The sequence below is a fragment of the Siniperca chuatsi genome, linkage group LG21 (genome assembly GCF_020085105.1).
Source record: "Siniperca chuatsi isolate FFG_IHB_CAS linkage group LG21, ASM2008510v1, whole genome shotgun sequence".
NCBI classification, from domain to species: Eukaryota; Metazoa; Chordata; class Actinopteri; order Centrarchiformes; family Sinipercidae; genus Siniperca; species Siniperca chuatsi.
Genome location: NC_058062.1, coordinates 12,284,469 through 12,304,911, shown reverse-complemented (window position 1 = coordinate 12,304,911; position 20,443 = coordinate 12,284,469). Strand labels below are relative to the sequence as shown.

Genomic DNA, 20,443 nt, shown 5'->3' with positions numbered 1-20,443 from the left:
CATGTTTTCTCCACTGGAGAGCACCCTAGAGGGCACTTTATCACGTTTTATCTACCATAGGGGCAGCCAAGAGGCCACTTTTGCTACATTTCACTGTCTAATGCTTGCCCCTACACCAGTGTTTTTCCTGCGATGTCATGTCAAAATGTCTACTGTGAAAAAAGTTTATGCCACCTTTTTTTAAAGGCCATGCAAGCCCAGTGTAAACCCGCACAGATAGACCTAATGGGTACGTGGAGTCTGGTGACCTCACATAAATCTCAACGTAGCTCCGCTCATCTTCAACCTGAGCACAGGTCTGATCAGCCACAAGTAAAAACTACTATATTTTTTTGGCAGAAATAAAAAATGTAATTAAAATGACAGGAATTTAGTAGCAACCTCCACCACAGTTACATAACCGGCAGAACATAATGTGTGAGTTTGGTGGTAGCTTGTCACATTTCTTGAGGTGGATGGGGTACTGCTGGGGCAATTTTTAGACTTAGTTATGACTTCAGTATAGGATAGAGGAGGATACATTGCAGTAAAGGGGGGTTAGTGTCTAAACGAAAAATCTTAAGGGAACAATTATACCCCAAATATAGGCTATTCCACAAAGATAAGGTAAAATATTAAGTATTAATAAAATATTTCCAGGTACAAAGTAGCGAAGGAGGCAATAAGATGGTAAATGTGGGTGTTTTCATGGTCTGTCGAGGAGTGTCGTGAGCGCGTTTCCGTACACCGTAAATGGCCGCTGGGGGTCTCACTCTAGAGAGAGACGGAGAAATGACTTCAATGCATTTATTGTTATATGTATCTATATGCGTTTTACAGCATCTACATTAGACTGACCGTGCTCCGCTATTCAGCCGCCCTCCACCCAATATTACATCCTTCTCATTAGTTGTTTAGGCGCGTTGCGACGCGTTTTCACAATTTCAGTCCCGCGCGCCCGGCGGCAGTCTTACTTTCGATGCATGAGAGTTTGAGGTTTTCAGCCGCTGAGCAGAATAATTTGCATTATGGCTTCGGATCAAGAAAATAACAGACAGCGTGTGAAACAGCTTCTGGGGAAACCTGGGAATGGAAACTGTGCCGACTGCGGAGCTGCAGGTAAGTTAGGAGGGGAGGGGAGTCTGGCAGATGCGGGACGCGTTTTAGTGACCTTTTCCTACATCAGTCTGTTTATACATTCTATGACTGTCCTACTTCTTTGTTATTCCCTTGGGTTATTAGCTACAAATAATTAACTGTACCACAAACACACACACAGCGTGTCTGCAGTTCTTTTTCGCGTGAGAGTACAAGGTCGTTTAGTTTCTCTTCTCAGATAGTCACAATGTGGTCTAGGCATGGTTATGAAATACAAAGCAGTTGCCTTAATGAAGATCCTCACACTGGCGAGCAATAGTGACGACTCTAATAAAAGACCAACTAAATAATGTACAAGCCTTTTAAAACCAACCTGTACTTTTGTGTTGGTTGAGGGGCCAAATGTGTATTCACATGTGGTCACACACCCTGATGGTCACACCTAGTTGGTAGGCATTTATCCAATCTGCAGTTCAGTATGTGGGCACACATGAAGGGAAAAAAAACCCACAGGCAAACAGGTGTGGTTTGCGAAATAAGGCTCATCTATAGCCTGAGTGAAAGTCACCAAAGTCTAGTCTAGTTTGTTGAATGTATTTTGTTAATACGTGGTGTTGCTCCTGGAAAAAATGAAAAACAATACCCACCCCAACTGCCCAGAGCCCAAGGTGGCGTCTTAAATGTCCTGTTTTGTTCAAACAAAGATTTTAGTTTAAAGTGAATTATGATAATGAAAAGCAGCATTTGGGAAGCTGAAACCAGATAATATTTGGATTTTTTAAAATTATTTTTGCTTGAAAAAAGACTGAAACGACTAATCAATTATCAAAATAGTTGCAGATTATTTTTCTGTTGATCGACTAATCGGTTAATCAACTGTACTGATTTTTAAGGTGCTTCATGCATTGTTATGTTGTGTGTTCTGTATGTTGTTGTATTTCTCCTGTTTTCACCTGCGATCTGTTAACTGGCAGTCTGACTTTGTTTGCATCCTATCTTTTTGGAGACTTCTCTGTTACACTGATTGATTGTCTCAACTACAACAGACCCACATAATACACAGATGATGGGAGGGGCTAACTAAACATCAGCCTCTTGTCTCTTGTGTACAGATGCACAGTCTTACATGTGTGCAGCTTTGTGATTATGCACAAGGAAGTCATGGAGTTTTTTTTTGTTCTCATGCTATTTTTGCAGTGTTTGTTCACTTAGTCTTCAATAGCAATGGTTGAAGGGCTGCAGCATGCTGATACAAACTACTTGACACTGCCCCAGTTCTCTGGCTCAGTTACAAAATAACCACCACGGCAACTGTAATCTCACCTTGCATAGATCAGAGTAATGATTCTGTAAATGAGATTTTGAAGTGTAGGAGGAGCTGTGTGTGTGTTGCCATTCACACATTTGCTGCATTTGTTCCGTGTCTGTTCACAGACGTGAATTTAAATGGATTAGTGTACTGTATCTGGTCATAACAAATTAATCTGTCTTGTTATTTACTCCTTGGCTTTAAAAAAGAAAAACAAACAAACAAGCCATGGATTATTGTGAAATTCTGTGAAATTTATGCTTTCCACGCTGCACACTCTTTCCACTTGTCTCCCATGTTTGCAAAAACTGTGTGATGTTCTGACCTTTCACTGAACTTTTTGCGAACAAGACAAAATGCCATGAGCGCTGAAGTATAACTGGGTGACATGTTACAAAAGGCAAAGTCAGTTAATGTTCGCTTTTTTGTCAGAGGTCCTCAGTACGTGTTTTTTTGGGTTCCAGAGGTGTGACTCGTATATTGAATAATGTGAGTGTAACATATAAATATAATGTGAGTGTGAATGACATGTTGCACAAACTCTATATTATATACACTATATATCACTATATATACCTGTGAATTTACAATATTCATAAAAATGTTCAGTTAAACCTTGTAGCTTGACGATTTTATACAGATTTGAACTTTTAACAGATATCAGTGTGATAGTTTAAATGCATACCATGTTAAAAACCATGATTTTTTTTTCTCAACAGCAACAATATAGTATGATATATGAATGTGCCTGCCTCTGAAAAAAGATCATATAAAACTTTATTCACTCCAAAGGAAATTTTTGAAGATAGCAAGTGTTGCTGAGTTGCAGTAACAAAATGCAGTAAATGTGGGCTGTTGTCTAAATACTGTATTAAGGGAGACATTTTGTAGTGTTTGTGTCTGTGGGTGTGAGAGCAGAAATAGCATCTACGAAACACTACTCTGCCAGGGTGATTCAATGTGAGCCATCACTGGTGCCGAGTTTATGCTCTCATTACTGCCACAACACTTAAAAATAGAGAAAACATCCAGTCTGCCCTCACGCACACCAGACCTTGAATGACATAATTTTCACCCAAGTATTGATCATCTGTGAAACTGGGGGAGGGTTTTATGATCACTCTGAGTTATTAAATCTAGGCAATTTGGGTGATCTGCTTCCTGTATGGGCTGATTTGAGCACACTTTGAAAATTTTTTTAGATGCAAAGACAGATTACCCTCTATCTTACTTGCCTTTACATCTTGTGTCAGAATTTATCCATACCACTTTTTGCTCTTTTCTTTCTCAGTGCGATAGTTCCTGCTGCCTGTATGTGTCAACCACTGTTTTGGTCATCTGCTGTTCACTATGGTCAACCTGCTTCAAGTATAACTGATCAGTGTCTGTTTATAAGGAAGTTCAGAAATGTGTCAATATGCTCAGTTATTTTGAATGCTTTAAATGTTTTTTGCGTGCATCTACACATGTCTTTATGCTGCGTTGCAGATCCAGAGTGGGCATCCTACACCCTGGGCGTGTTTGTGTGTCACAGCTGCTCAGGCCTCCATAGAAACATTGCTCAGATCAGCAAGGTGAAATCTATCCTGCTGGATCCCTGGAGCTCCTCTGAGTTGGAGGTGAGAACTCCTGTCTGTTGTGTATGTAAAGTGTCGAAGGATTTTATTTGTACAAATCCTCAACAAAGTAGAAAGCCCTGTGATTTGTAAGAGAAGACCAGCCATCGATTTATAGTCTGAAACTTGGCTTGAAGGAACGTCTGCAGCCTCTGGCCTCGCCCTCACCCAGCCCACCCTGCTCCACTGTGAGCAGCACTCTCTGCCTGCTGCTCCGCCCCTGCATCCCTGCTTGGAAGAATAAGACAAGAAGTCATCAGTCTCAATTCAGCATGGCCTGAAAGGCATGAGCCAGGAGCTGGCAGATACAACCAGTATCTTTGTGTGTGAGGGTGCTGGTGTGTGTGCTGAATCCTGGGACTCTCAGACCTTAAAACTCACTGCAAAAACAGGTCAATTTCACAGTGAAAATATCAAGAATGAGGTGATAAGAATAACATTGTTTTCATACATCTTGTCCAGTCAGATTAACCGTATCATGCTGCTGTCCAGTCCAGTGTGTGTGTGTTTGTGTGTGTGCATGTGTGATCTGTAGTTTCCTAGCTGTGTGCTAATGCATGCTGAGCAGTAAATACAGAGGCACAAAAGAAGAAGCAGCCATGGCAGAAGCACGGTCTCCTCTGGGCAAGGTGTCAGCCACACAGACACTGAGCTGCAAGAAATCTCATGTGTACTGTATATATCTGTATGTGTGTGTGTGTGTGTGAGTGAGAGTGCACCCCGCCCTCATCAACAAATACACACACAAATACATACAGATATCACTTGCAAATATCTGATGTTTCTCTTCCTCCCCTCTGCAGTTTATGGACTCTGTGGGTAACAATGCTGCCAAGGCCAAATTTGAACAGATAGTTCCTGCCTTCTACTACCGTCCCACACACAAAGACTGCACGTAAGTGATGTGTTTTCCTCCACCCTCCTTATCGTCTGATCCAGGTGTTTCTGCCATCTCTGTACCGGTGGTCACCTCTAAATGAAAGAGTGATTAGCACAGATGGATACTGTAGAAGCTTTTCTTTTCCTTCATCCTGGTTTTGTCCTGTTTTTGAACAGCCATGACTGTAAAAACCATGTTAGTTCAAATGTGACACTTCAGTAAAGTGGCAGCCACATGAAACTATACAAAATTTCAAAGCCAGATTCTATATTGGGATTTGACTTATTGCCAGTAATTTATACAGTAAAATATGCTGATGTTACCTACTTCATACCATCACAAATTGAATGCCACTCTGCATCAGTACTGAAGTTTTCGATCAACAGCAATGCAAACCTTTGCTGATATATATTGTGGTTATTGTGTGCAAATAGATAATAAAATATTATTGATAGCATCTAAGACTGCAATTATTGTTCCACAGATGGATGCATTCATTAACGTAGAGGCAACAAGTGATTTTGGTCGCCAGGCTGACATGCAGAAACTCCTCAGCGATGAGAATGGCAAGTTCCTGTAGTTTGAACAAGAAGCAACTATTCAGTACAAGTGTTTCTTCTTAACTGTCCAGTGGCATAAATACCAATACGAAACAACAAAACACTGAGCTGTGAAGTATATTTTGGAATGGACCTGCATTGTGTTTACGGAGGGTGATTGTTTAAGACAGTACAAAGGAAAGGATGATTGGAAAAGAAGAGAGAAAAAGGCAAATCCATTAAGTGTGAAGGGCTTTGAGCACTCGGGGAAGAGCTGTACAAATCCATTACATTAAATACTGTGATGCTGATTTGTTGAAAGCCACATAGCTGGCTAAGCATGGTGAAATAATGATTTGTCTTGCATGCTGAAGATGCATACACATGCAAGGCGTTTGTTTATGCATGATGCTTTGTGAATGTTACAGACAATTACTAAGGGAACAGAAAGAATCCAGAGAAATGAGTCTAAAGTAGTAAATTAGTAATAAAGATGGATAAAGTATAACATCAATACCAACTGTTCTGCAGGCTCCTGCGGGATCAATGGATCCGAGCCAAGTACGAGAGGAAGGAGTTTGTGTGTGTGGAGAGACAGGAGCCCTACTCGGCAGGTAAGATTTAAATGTGTCTCTGTACAGTTGCGCGTACCAACACATTACACTTCTTGCTTACTCAGGAAAACAAGTAATTGTCTGCGTCTCACACAGCACCACCTATTCAGCATTGAATGAGTACTCAGCAGGGAAACGGCATCATCCATTTATCATTACCAACATTCTTTGGTGAAACAGCTGATGAAATCCAACATAAAGAGTGAAAGGTGAAGGGAGGGCTCATCTCACACCCCACTTTGCTGCCTCCACTTAAAGGAGTAGATCAATATTTTGGGAAAAAATAGTTACAGTATAGTACATGTAACTACTCTGAAAACCTGAAATTTTTGTTTTTACATTTCTTTTTATGTACGGTTTAAACAAATGAGATACATCAGGTTTATAAGTAAGCCTTAAAGGTATCAGTAGACATATTTTTTCACCTTGAACAGAGCCAAGCTAGCTGTTTCCCATTACTTCCAGTCTTTATGGTAAGCTAAGATAACCACGTCCAGACTCCAGCTCCTTAGTGTACAGTTATTTTATCTGCATCCTGTTTTTACATGTGAAAAAAATGTATTTATCTGTTGGGGTTCGGTGTGTGTTGTAGGAAGTGCTATTTTGCCAGTTAATGGCATTACACTGTGAAAGGGTGTAATAATAAATAACCCATGGCCCAGTAGGCACCATTGCCCACTGCTCATTTACATACCCCAGCCCAATTAGCCCTGTAGTCTGATTGTCTGACGGCTCGTTATGTAGTTTGGCAGATAGACGGTGTGTCAGCATGGCTTATGTTGCAGTGACAATGAGGGCTGGTCATCAAGGGAAGAAGACTGCCCTTTAAAAATTTAAAACAGGCGTACACCATGGACTAAACATTCCACTTTCACTCCTATTTAGCATTTATAAGCAGTATAAAAACATTTAATAAATGCTTTATAACACACTATAATGTAGTTGTAAGGAGATATTAGGACGTTTTAAAGTGTTTATTAATGTACAGTATTTGTCTAACTTCTATGAAGATATATTTTATATTATCACAACATGGTGTTTTACTATATTGTCTTTCATCTGTTTAAACCTCAGCCCCCACTTATAGGTGCCCACAGAAGGAGTTCGACCAATACATCAATAAATATGGCTTACCTAGGACATCTAAATGTAACAGGGCCATCATTTAAGGATAGATACACTATTTTTTAGCCTGAACCTTATTAATATATTATTTCCCATAATTTATAATCATGCAGGGCACAACTTCTAAAGATACATTTTGGGAAACTCACTGTTCAGCTGCAGCTTCCCACAAGGCTTTAGCACAGTCGAAAACGGGAAGCTGTCAGTGTAGTCAGACATGTCTATATGCTCTGTATGTTGCTGCTGATTAAAAATACGCTTTCTATCAGGTTTTATTGACTATTTATCTTTGTGACTTCTGTGCCGGAAACAGGAAGTTGTGCAAAATAAAGTCAATTTAACCTGATAGAAGACATTGTTTGTGGCTATTTTTGGTAGAATATTTAAAGGTGTTACTCTTAACACTGTATTTGTAGGAGAGTAATGTCATTTTTATTGCCAGTGTCAAGTTCACACAAAAGCTTCATGTTCACAAGCTTTAGTCCCCATGATAAGGAAACAGATTTTGATGTCTAAAATCAGCACAGTTCCCCTTTAACTAAAGCCAGCTCTCACAGGGGTTACAACTGAGCAACCTCTTGCATTTGCAGTTAAAACATCATTGGGTAGTTTTAAGAAGTGACTTCACTGTGAACTGAAAAGCTAATATACAGCCTGAAATTTCTCAAACAGACTGGTGCTGTTTCAAAAATTAAAAGTGAAATCTCACTTTAAGGTAGACGAGATAAAGCACCATTATCGGAGTCTCATGACTGTCAAACTCTTGCTCTCTCTGTGTCTCCCACTCTGTCAATGGCCTCTTGTGTTGTGCTGTGCAGAGGTTTAGGAGCATCTGGCTGTGTGTCTGTGCCAGGGAGGAAGAATGGCCTCTTTTGTGTGCAAGTATTCTATATAATATTGTTCCTAGATTTCAGGCCAGGAGAAATTAGCAGTGATCTGTAGAGGACCTGAAGAAAGACAGACGCTGTGGTCCAAAACTTGTTTTGCTCTCCCAAGTGTTTGCAAATCTTTGACACCCTGTTGTAACAGTGAATGAATTCTCTTCTTCTCCTCTGCTGTGGCGTGTTCTTGTGAACAGTCTTACCCCCCTCCTCTCGCGCTGGAACAAAACTTTCTAACTCATGAATAATTGATGAAGCCATTGCTCAACCAGAAGTTTATTGCTGTCTGTGGCGACCATGACGACTTCATTGCTGTACAAAGAAGCAAGGAACCGAAGCAAGGGAAGGGACGAAGGGATGGATGGAGGGAAAGAGAATGGTGCAGATGGACCAGCCAAACCAGAACAAACATAAGTTTTTCTTAATTTCAGATCCATTTCCCAGAGGAAATTGGCAACTGAGATGTAATTTTCTCTCAAAATTTCTCGCTGTTCTTTGCTTTTTATTGCATTGCACTTTAGCTTATGCCATGCCAGCATTTGACTGAGGCACTTTACTGTCAGTGGAAATGCTTTTCTTGTACAGTTCCTTGCAGGGGAAATGGTTTATCAGTTGTCTCTAATGTAGTCTGCTATTTTGGAGATTTCCATGTAATCACAAGAAAACAGTAAAGTGCTATTTATGTAAGGCTGTGAGTCAGCATCACAGGGCTTTATTATTTTTATTATTATATTTATTACACCGTTTTATAAATGCCACCCAACTAAACTTAACTCTTAAATAAAAAAATCTAAAAAGATGCTAATTGCCTGAAAAACTAACTAAAATAAAAATTCAAAAAGAAAAAGCTGAAAACTGGTAAAAGTCGCTTAATACTAATAAAAATAATAAAGCACCTTGCAACAGTTTTCAGTTGTGGTTATGGACTGATATCACCTAATGAAGTGTTCTTCCTTAAAAAAACATAAAATTGTGGACCCCAAATTAAAGAAATATTACAGTTTTAGAAATCCAGTTCTCAGATATTTGGAGAACAATACTCAATTCAGGTCTTTTTCTGTTGTATATTGCTGATTTGTACAAGTGAGTTTACGCGTGTGTGTGTGTGTGTGTGTGTGTGTGTGTGTGTCGGCCGGATGTGCACAGGGCAATGACAATGCATTTCTTCCTGGAGTGCTGTTTCTGTTGGCTCATGCTGGGTATGGGCAGAGAGGCCAGTGTCAGGAACAGAGCCAACAAGATCTGTCAGTGTGTGTGTGTGTGTGTGTGTGTGTTAAAGAGGGAGAAAGAGACGGTTAGAAGAGAGCTTATTTCAGTGATGTCCAGGCTTGAAGTAGAAGCCATCAATTGAAGCTGAATTATTTATGTGTAGTAACAGCAGAGGTGCTTCCTCCCACCACTGCTGAACTGCTTAGAACTGTAACCACATAAGCTATAATTGTGCACACACACTACGTCACCAGAATGACATGTTTTTGTAATGTAGTATAATATGGTAATATTACATGGTTAAAGATCGCTCAAACTCATGGTGATCACAGTTGTAAAGTAATGCAAATAATAAAGTATGTATGTATGTAATGTATGTAAAAGCTACCTTCTACAAGAGGAAATGTGGAAATGTACGTTTCCACATTTCCTCTTGTAGAAGGTAGCTGTTTTCAGTAAAAAAGCCACCCACCAAACCTATTGTGGTAAACCAACTGTACGCTACCTGCCCAGCACCAAACAGCAGACAGACAAAGTTAGAAATAAGACTGATTATTGGACTTAAACTTTTCTAGTGGCCAGAAACACAAATCCAAATGAATGACAATGTTGCTCTGCATCTGCTGGATGTGTAAATAGGCAACTTGCTAATAGGTTTTCCATGTCAACTTTATGTGGTGATAATATGTCAATGTTGTGTTTACAGCTTCTTCTGTGCCCACAACTGGCAAAGAAATCAACTCATGCAGTTTATCTAAATAATAAACAAGTTTATCATAGCTTCATGTTCCCCTATAGTCACCAATTGTGAATTTCTCTACTGTAGGAGTGTTTGTCTTTTGGGGTATTGCATTGCGTCTGTTAAAAGTCTGTGTCTTCCTTCCTTCCCTTTTCTCTCTCTGTATTCCTGCTCTGTGTCAATGGAATGGGACCCTTGTGGCTCTCCTCCTGCCAGGTTACAGAGAGGGGTTTCTATGGAAACGAGGCAGAGACAATGGACAGTACCTCAGCCGAAAATTTATTCTGTCCGAACGGGAAGGTGTTTTGAAGTACTTCAACAAGCATGATGTGAGTGTTTTCTCCCTCTTTCTATATTTTTCTTAATCTGTATTTGATCTGCTATGTTAAAACTGCCTTTGTTTAGTAGTAGTGGTGAGGAAAAACAGTTGAATAGAGCTTTCATAGACCATAATGTCGCACTGTGTATCGTTAACTGATGTATGGTAAACTTCTGCATCATTTTCTATTTCATGTACTATTAGATAATTTTGAGAAGGATGTAAGGAGAGTCAAGACTATAACATTGTTTATCTCTCTTCTAAAAATGTCTTTCCTCTCTGCAGGCCAGAGAGCCCAAAGCAATAATGAAGATCAATACTGTGAATGCCACTTTCCAGCCAACAAAAATCGGCACTGCCCACGGCCTGCAGATAACCTATTTGAAGGACAACAGCACTAGGAATATCTTTGTTTACCATGAGGATGGAAAGGTGAGGTGCGGTGCGTCTCTTTTTCAGTATTTTAGGTGGGGGGACAAAAGAGCAGGAGTGTGTATGAGGATGCAGGAAAAGGCATGTGTGTCCCTCTGTTGGAAATGGTTTGTCATTACAAGTCAGTGTATAATTACTTGTATAATCCTTAATAAAAGCACAAAACTCACACAGCAGAAGAAATAGTACTGTGAGACATCTCCCTTGGGTTTAAAGCTTTTAAAATGGCATTTCCTGTACAAATGTCTATTAATAAGTGCTGTGCGTAGTGCTGGAGGTAATTAGGGACTGTCAGGGCTGATGACGTGGGGGAAGATGATATTGCGGTAAGAGTCAGACACCGAACTACCCGATGCCCTGTCTTGAAGGAAATGGTGGACTGGTTCAATGGCATCAGAGCAGCCAGGTTTCACTACCTGCAGGTGGCTTTTCCTGGAGCTCCCAACTCTGATGTGAGTACATGTAATCACGCACACATGTGCACATACATACAGGGCTGTAGCTACAATTGAGGACACTAACATCACGTTCTTTATATATTTTCTGGGGATTTGGGAGTTTTGGAAAACTGCGGGGACATTACATTCTACAATAAAAAAAGAAACAAGTATTTAATTGGCTGATTCAAGTATTTCCAGACTCAGTATATGTAATTTGATTAAGTATTAACTTTTAAGTATTAAAAGATACACACCAGAATTCCTAGCAATGTGGAAGAGGCTTTGAAACACCTTTAAGACCTAAATGTTGAAGGAAGGAAGAAAAACTTAGAGAAAGAATAACTGGAATAGTTTAAATAAAATGTGAAAAATCCAAATACTTAAAATAATCTAGAGACTTTCCTTTTGTCCACAGTATTTCTCAGATACTGGCTATAGGCCCCTGCGTTGCATGCATACATACATACATACATGCATAGACACAAAGTTTATCAGTGACTAAGTTGTGCTCTTTGTTTGTCAAGTTGTTACCAAAGCTAACCAGGAACTACATAAAGGAGGGTTTCATGGAGAAGACTGGTCCAAAGGTAATTTATTTTTTGTGTTGATACTTTTCCACAGCACAATTTATTTAGCTAAAATGCAAAGCCTATAACAGCGTCTCGCAGAATATGAAAGTCATTCATTTGACATTTGTTGCTCTGTGAATTGAGCTGCTGCCAAATGTTTCTGTCCCACAGCACACAGAGGGCTTCAAGAAGAGATGGTTCACGATGGATGACAGGAGGCTCATGTACTTCAAAGATCCACTGGTATGAAAGCTGCACGTCGTGAAGAAACTGCTGTAGTTACACACTGTGACCAGCAGATGTTGCTATGCCTTTTACTCTGTGTACAGCATATCACTCTGTCTATTTCGGAGGGACAGTGCTCTCAAAAACTCAATATAAAATATTTTCCCTTTTAGACAGCTATCCATCTAGATAGTTTGCATGCAATTTGTTAAAAGTGGAGACTGACAATTTGGTTTGTGGTGCTCAACGTGCCAAAACAGCGAGTTTCCTTTGAAATATGACATGGTTATTCCTAATCATTTAATTTAGAAGTGTGTGTTTTTGTTCCTTAATGAAACTACAACTCAGATACAGTTTAATCATTTTAGAATGATTGTTGTTGAATGCTATTTCCCCCTCTGCTTCCAGGACGCCTATGCACGAGGCGAGGTGTTCATTGGTGGTAAGGAAAACAGCTACACTGTGCTTCCTGGCCTCCCCCCGAATATTCAGGGCTACCATTGGCAGTTTGGAATCACCATAGTGACCCCAGACAGGAAGTTCCTATTTGCATGCGAGACTGAAGAGGATCAGAAAGACTGGATTGCTGCATTTCAGACTGTTATCAACAGACCAATGCTGCCTCAGGAGTATGCAGGTAAATCGAACACCCAACTAAGTTGTCATTATTTAGCTCTTTTTTCCCCCCCTCAATTTCAGAGTCTGATTACAATTATTTTTTTCTTTTCTCTGCAGTGGAGGCCTATTTTAAGCACAAACCATGACTGTCTTAGTGTTTGAAGAACAGTTAGTGCAGGATGAGGAGCAAAGACCGAAGGAAGAGAAGGACCTGAGATATGTACTTGATATCTCATAATGGGAGCCTTTATAAAAACTTAAGGGTGACAAAGACAAGGACTTAAAATGTGAGACAGTTTCGCCCACAGTTACCATTCCCACAATGACTCCTTTACTCTACCTGGTCTCCTGCTCAAACTCACCTACATTATGTGCCAGACCCATTTCAAAGGAGTCCTAAACTCATGAATGTTAGCCTAACTCACTCATCTGTTATGCGAGTTACATACTTGAAAGAGGTCAGTCATCCTGACCTGAATGTGCAGGAGTTATGTGCGTGACTTGTTTGTAGGAATCGGAATTGTTGCTGCTCAGGTGTCGAAAGATGTGGTTCTCTCTCTTCTCAGAAATATGGTATTATAAATATATAAACACTTAAATTACTCAGATGTTTAAAAGAACTGAATTAACCTTGCATTTCAGTGTGCAAACTGTGGCAGTTATGTGCAGACTAAAACAAACATAATCTGACACAGGACTATAATGTGTCAGTAAGAAGGAATAATACATACGTGGTCTGCAGATACTCACACACATACTCCATTTATTTCCAATGGTATTTATATTTTTAACTGTCTAATTTGCTATACACAGCTTATAATGTTATGCTAAGCGCTGCAGGTATAATATGATTTTAGCTTTTGTACATATTCAAGTAGCTGAATGTAAACTGCTTTGTGTGATGTTTATGAATTGGCGTGCATTCTTTTTCTCTCGTTTTTGTAAAACTGTATAAAAATTGATTAAATTTAGCATTTACCGTCATGTGGTACAATTATTTATCCAGCAGAGGGAGACAAAGAAAAGGTTTTAAATGTACTATCTCTCTCTCACTCACACTCTCTCTCTCTCTCTCTCTCTCTCACACACACACACACACACACACACACAAAAACTCCAGGGGTTCATTAACCTCATCAAACCAGTGACTGCAGGTGTGCACATTAAATTATTTAAGTGCTGAAGAGACATGAGGATGTTCTGGAGCAGTATTACGATGGGGCCGCGATCCCTTTGATCAAACACTTGAATAGCTGGGGTCAAGCAAACCACGCAAGCATGCATTTGCCCTGTTTAAGTGTCACAGAGGGAGACGTTAAATCGCCACCACACACATTGTTTTGTAACTCTTGCTATGAACTCACCGTGGAGTCGTGGAAGAGGAACATTTGTATAAGTGAATCTGAAATATGGTCACTATTAAAAGGGTAAAAGCCACATTACCTTCTGTTTTTATTGTAGTTAACTTTCAGTTACAAGAAAGAAGTTACACATTGAAAAGTTGTAAAATCAAAAATCAATACATTACTCTGAACATCAACATTGGAAAAACGTACAGTAAATACTGTACGGAGATACTCAGTTTCTATGACTAAGATGAAATCTACCAAAGCAACAGTCATATAAAAGGAGGCCTATGCTTCTTTTATGAAGAACAGGTTAAATACTGTTAACAGATTATAAGAAACGTACTGGTCAATGTTTTTAAGAAAACATGGCACTATATACCCCATTTATATATTCAATAATTGAAAAACAAAAGCAAAATAAAAAGCAGGAAATAAAGCAGTCTTGACTAAAAATAAAACACTCAAAATAAAAACTGATACACATCTGTGTGTCATATACAATACTCTAGTTAACAATGTCAACATACTGTAGGTCTTTATTTCCCCAAATCCTACTTGCGGTCTTATTTCCCATCTAAAGTGCTATTCTACTCAATCAAAACTTTTTTTTTTTACATGCAGAAAAAAAGTATTTACATCATGTTTGTCAAAACCTTAGTCTATATAGATTACATACAGCATTTTTGACAATCTGTTTTTAAATAAGTTTCAAAACAAAATAATATGTATATTATCAAGAAGAGAGGTTGCATTAGAGCTCTCCAAGACTCGACATTGATCCTCTAATATTGAAAAAAAATCCCCAAAATGTTTTAGGTTCTGTGACCCATGCACTGCCATGTTTCTGAAGGTTTGTTCAAACTACTACTACTTCATGTCTGCCTCTAGCATTAATTTAAATCTACTAAAATAATAATTTATTGTGGCTAATGATGCTATTCTGTACTTCATATCCTTGTATACAAAATAGCAACATCCATTTACTTTTATGTAGAAGAAGTAAAACATATTCCCAGATATCCACAGCTGAATCATGGAAATGCTTAGATTGAGTTTATGCTGGTGAGCTAAACTGGCTGCAAAGAGCCTGTTGAATTACTGACATGGACACTGAACCATGGACAGAAGACACTATACACCTATTATATGAACATTCATCCACACGCTGACCAAGAAGAGAACATTCAACCAAGCTGACATCTTAAATGAATGTGAGAAATGCATGACTTTAAAAGACATGTATCTTGTGTCTGCAAAAAGACCATAAATTAAATTTGATTAAATCCCTTTACAATAAAATAACCACGCAAGATAATGCAAAGCTATTTGCTAGGTGTCCGATTCAATGCCGGGGTTAAAATATTATCATGCAGCTACAGTTATGGAAGAAAATGTCCATTAATAGGTTAATAACTGAGGTGAACAGCGCCTATCTTTGTCTTGTGTAAACCATAACCTGGGGCTACATTCACAGCTGCAGAAGCAGGTGGGTGAGGAAAAGCAGGACATACAAGATGGAGTAGGGCAGAGAGAAGTGCGGGACGACAGATGGTCGAGAGGTTGTGTGGACGGAGATGGGAAAGTTTGAGAGTGGAGAAACAGAATGACAAAAAGGTTTATACCTCGCTGGAACTGACTCCTCATCTCTGATTGGGCCAGTTATGAACACCTACTGTATGAACATGAGTGATCCACACACACACACACACACACACACAGAGATCCAGAGAATGACAAGGGCAGGCTTTAAGACCCGCAGCAGCTTGTGCTCTTCATCTCCTTGTTTACGTACTCCTGCAGCTTAAACTTCTCACTGGGATCCTTCAGAGATCGGTGCTTCAGCTCCCTGAGAAAAAGGAAGAGGATAAGTTGAGGTTAAACAAAACAGAGCCAAGCACCATAAACTTTACAAATAATCAGTTTATGCCTTAAGTTGCTCCAAAAACTAATTTAGGAACGTGGAATGTAAGCACAAAGTTTATATCCTGTATTATTTTTGAAATAAAGAACATAGAGAGAGAGAGAGAGATAACTGATTACTGGTATGTCAGAAGTATTAAATGTATTATTTTAAAATAAAATCTTTAATCTTCCCTTCACTTACTATTGTGACTTTACTTGGAAGTTTGACCTTAACTGTGCAGAATGATGTATACGCAGAGTTTGAGACTTGAATACTGTTTTCACATTCATCTGCTGTGCTCATCTTAGATATCAGTTTCAGTAAGATTTGTTTGACATTATTACTAGTTTGGAGGCCAATCGTGATCCAACATGCAACTTACACAAGTGTGATGTGGAAACTTGCAACCTCCAGCGCACAAAGACTGAGAATGGACTTTACACTGAAGGAGGAGACATCTTGTGTCTAGTAGTTAAACTTTTGAAATGAAAAATTAATAGATTCTTTTCCAATGAGGGAGAAATATTAGTAAATGATAATTGTTATATATGATAATTTTTTGAGGAAAAAACATCTATCAGGCACAAGTTATTATTCCTAGCTGAGTATTTTTATGTCTGGAGGGGAAAAGCTAGCACGTTGACCTTGAGGTTTTGTTAAACTATTTTCAAGGTCAAAAATAAACTTTCACATTTAACTTTTCTGACAGTAAAGTGCTGTCACATCTTCATCTTTGTGGTTGTATGCCAATATTTAGTATATTAAAATGACAAACATCTCTTCTCAGTCCACAACTCTTGCAGAGAGAATAATACTCACTTAGCCACAGCGGTGAAAGCCAGCTCTACATTGAGACCTGACCTGGCACTGGTCTCCATGAAGGGAACTCCAAACTCCTGCAGAGTCAAAGCAATGACAGTTATTGGAGATGTTCACTCACTAAACACTTTTCAAGAGGCTGCTGCTTCTCTGATATGCTACAAAAAAAATAAAAAATCATGGCCGTTGAATAAAAATTATATGGAAGTTTACAGCAGAACTTCACAGCACAATAGAGAACGGGATAAATCCAGCTTGGATGTTATAAATTTGTCTCCCAGATTTTCCTCTTCAGGGGAATTAGTCTCAGTCAGCCCATAGTGATGATAACTGATGTGCTTTTTCCCCTCCCAGCCTGAGCCTTAAGTTACTTAGTGGCACTTTATTGCTCCTACTTCTGGAGAGAAACGCTTGGCTGTTTGCTATTTGTTTTGTGTGCCATGCTGTGAAGCAACAGTCAGGGAGATTGATAAAAAGAAATGTTTGCTCCTGGTTTCAGTGCTTAGTGGTTGTATTTGTAGCTGCGCTGAGATTTATCACAGAAACAAGGACTATGAAACTGATTATGACTGATGAATGTTCTGCAGAGGGTCATAAAACCTTTATAGATGATGACACACAAGGCAGGAATCTATACAATAAATATTCATCATCAAATGTTTATTATATCATTTATATCTACAGGAGAGTGATACATCTGAGGCCTTTCTTTGATCTATCTATCTTTATGGTTTGCATTTACATTTTCCTCACAGAGCAGAAAGAAATCTGTGAGATAAAGAGCAAGAGTGAAAATAAGAACTGATCTCTAGATAATCCCACCTTTCTGTAATATTCATAATCTTCTCATCTGCCATGGAAATTCAATCAGTCATACAAACACCTTTGAAAAATTACATGAAAGGAGAAATCGCTGCCTTCATTGTTCACAATCACATACGAGGCCTTGATTTCAACAGAATTAAAACGTGTTGAAAACTTTCTGGTTATGTAGGGTGCAGCTTCTCATTGTAGCAGCTGTGACATCTGGACGGTGAAAGTTTTGCCCATATTTGCGTAAATTCTCAACAATTCACCTTTGCAAGCCTCTCGCCATCTTCTCTCTTCACCACCCTCTCATGAGTGGCATCAGCCTGGTAAGACAGGAAAAACAAGGTCACACATGTGAGCATCGTGGACCAACATCAGTGCTAAAACCACAACATCCACCTACCCACTGTGGAGATCTGCTTGCATATTTGTCCACAATTTACATACAAGCCTTTCCTTGTATTCAGGCCTGATTGCAGCTAATGAGTCAAGATTGGCTCTCAGGGTGCTAATCAAGGGCTGATATGGAGTGTTGGGGACTGAAACTAGACAGAGCTCCAAAGCAGAGACATCTGTTCTGTGTTCAGAGGGAGGAATGTGAATGGCAATTATAGAAAAAATGTGTAACACTGGTATTTGCAAATTAGCAGGTTGAGATATTGTCAGATATGTGCTTGAAATAAACAAGCAGGCACATCACCAATGATCGACTGGCTTCAAATTGGCTTGGTTTCTTTTTTAAATGTAGTTGTGCTTGAACATATTCAGTGCAGGTGTGTATTAGAGCTGTGTATCGTTACTGATGCCAATAAAATGCATGAGCTTTGGTACAGACACCCAAACAATATTTTTTTCAATACCTCATTCAACATTGAGGACCATGAAAATGCTTTTCTATAAAAGGATAAGGCTGGTCATATTTTATATTTTTGTTATTGTCAACAAAACCCATGAAAAGACCAAAATCACCCGAGTTACAGTTAGTCTGTCTCTAAATACTTCCATTGGTTCCTGCTGAAGCCGTAAATCTTTAAAAACGGCCCACAAATATATACTTTCATTTAAAAATAGGCTAAATAAGTTCCTAAAACAGTGGGGCACTGTAGTTTTTAGCAAACGTTACTCAAGCAAGAGTTAATAGTGTATTTGTTGGGGGCTATTTTTAGCCGTGGATTAACACACATTTGATGCTCTAGTGAGTATTTACGGGAGCAGGACGGTGTGTGGCATTGCCTCAAATTGAACAGTGCCCACGCTTACTGTAATGAAGGAACATGTCACCCAGTGACACATTGATGTGTTTTTAATAGTTTTTGGACAACAATGGAGCTCTACAGCACAGCGGAATAAGCTATATCAGACTTTGGGTACACGGACAATAGGCTACTTTTTAGTAAGATCAATTCATTGTTGGTTTTGATCATTTCATGGGTTCTGTTAACAAAAAACCCAGAATATTGCCAGACTTAGCCCATAAATTACTCACTGTTTAATTTTGTCTAATTTAAAGCTGTCATACCAGAACTCTGCCTAAACAAATTAGTATAGAATTAGACATTTTTATTTAAGTCAGGAAATAGCTCATTGAAGAATAAGTAAACTAAAAATTAGACAAAGCATTCAATGGCAACATTTTTGATACTCTGTGCAAGACAGATTTCAGTTACTACCAAAAATATTGTATAGTATTGAAGTTTGATACAAAGCCCTAGATTGCATGTATCTTGAGTATCTTTTTTTCTTCCACTGTGTCTCTACCTAAAGTCACACATATTTCCCATAATGCCTTGCCTTGTTTCCAAGCAGCATGAGGACCACGTCCTGCTGGGCGTACTCATGGATCTCAGTCAGCCATGCCTGGTAACAATACAGGACAAAGAGACAAGAGAGAGGAGACAGTAGCTGTTAGACAAGCAGAAAGACATAATGAGTGTGAAAACCTAAAAAAAAAGTCACAACCTGAGTTAAGAGACAAGAAAGAGGAAATGAGTAGTACACATAAAAAGGGAACCTTGTCTGGGACCTGACAAGGACGAGTCTGAGCATTAAATCTAATAACATGAATAAAGGGGAGCAGGAAAGTGGGGGCGACTACGGCATTTAGAAGATGAATATGGGTAAAGGAAGAAAAAAAATTGCACAGACTAGACAGAGAAAAACTAAGGCAAGGACAAAGAGATAAAAGGGATAAAAGCAAGAAAGAGTATGTTAGAAAGAGAAATACTGAGAGAGAGAGTTACTGTAACAAAGCTTCATCATCATCAGTTAAATCAACTGTCTGCTCCATCCTGCTTTAACTACAGTATGTACACAGGAGAAAGATAAACCTTTACATTGGAACAAACAGCATTTCTGACTGTATGAGCTCCGACAGCACCTGAACCATCCATTCACTGTTAGTGAGCATTTAATCAGCTCAGACAGACACCTACAAACCCCTGCTGCTGAAATAATATCTCTCATCTCAGCACAAGGCTTAATTGTACCCACAGTGAATTACTCCACATTGGATTTCTGACTGGCCAGAGATCAATCTGCCTTTTTGTTAGTAGTCCTTCTCCAGAGCTGTTTCCCCTGTGACAGCTCCTCTGTAATTAATTCTGGTGATGACTCTGTGTTTGTAAAAGGATTTCACCAGGGTCACCTCCAGCCAAAGATCATGTTAAATAACAGGAGATGAGATAGGTAATGTGTTGACACTGCTGCCTGTGAATGTCAGAGTGTATGCATGTGGTTAAGTAAGACTATATGCATGTGCCATTAGGAATCTTTAGTATAAACAGTAGGTACTGTATGTGCTGATATGAAAATTTCCTATTATGATAACCTGGGTCAAAATGATCAAATTATTCTGATAAATACTGAAATAAGATGGACATTTTAAGCCAAGCTAGCGGCATGACAGTAGAGATGATAATGATGGTCTGTCAGTCGGTCACTTTGGTTCATACTGAAATACCTCAACAACTA

The 20,443-nt window shown here is 39.1% G+C and overlaps 2 protein-coding genes across 4 annotated transcripts in view; one reads left to right on the top strand and one right to left on the bottom strand.

The window, feature by feature from the left end:
• Positions 1 to 403: 403 nt before the first annotated feature.
• LOC122868689 (arf-GAP with dual PH domain-containing protein 1-like) lies at positions 404 to 13,576 on the top strand. Of its 2 annotated transcripts, XM_044180894.1 has the most exons (11): positions 405 to 1,098; positions 3,875 to 4,005; positions 4,806 to 4,897; positions 5,953 to 6,035; positions 10,206 to 10,318; positions 10,594 to 10,740; positions 11,109 to 11,192; positions 11,705 to 11,767; positions 11,921 to 11,992; positions 12,383 to 12,611; positions 12,710 to 13,576. In XM_044180894.1, the coding sequence occupies exons 1-11, from the start codon at positions 1,008 to 1,010 to the stop codon at positions 12,736 to 12,738; spliced, it is 1,134 nt and encodes a 377-aa protein (XP_044036829.1). In that variant the 5' UTR covers positions 405 to 1,007; the 3' UTR covers positions 12,739 to 13,576. The 2 variants fall into 2 exon arrangements, with proteins under 2 accessions (XP_044036830.1, XP_044036829.1); XM_044180895.1 differs by lacking the exon at positions 11,109 to 11,192 and having other exon boundaries at positions 404 to 1,098.
• A 451-nt stretch (positions 13,577 to 14,027) lies between these two features.
• The window catches only part of LOC122868691 (ras-related protein Rab-26-like), a 59,430-nt gene continuing 53,014 nt past the window's right edge, over positions 14,028 to 20,443 (bottom strand). For both annotated transcript variants that reach the window (XM_044180897.1, XM_044180898.1), the window contains exons 6-9: positions 19,265 to 19,330; positions 17,740 to 17,796; positions 16,664 to 16,740; positions 14,028 to 15,787 (exon numbers count right to left, since the gene is read on the bottom strand). In XM_044180897.1, the coding sequence (XP_044036832.1) occupies positions 15,688 to 15,787; positions 16,664 to 16,740; positions 17,740 to 17,796; positions 19,265 to 19,330 (300 nt within the window). In that variant the 3' untranslated portion in view covers positions 14,028 to 15,687. The remainder of the gene's footprint in view (positions 15,788 to 16,663; positions 16,741 to 17,739; positions 17,797 to 19,264; positions 19,331 to 20,443) is intronic.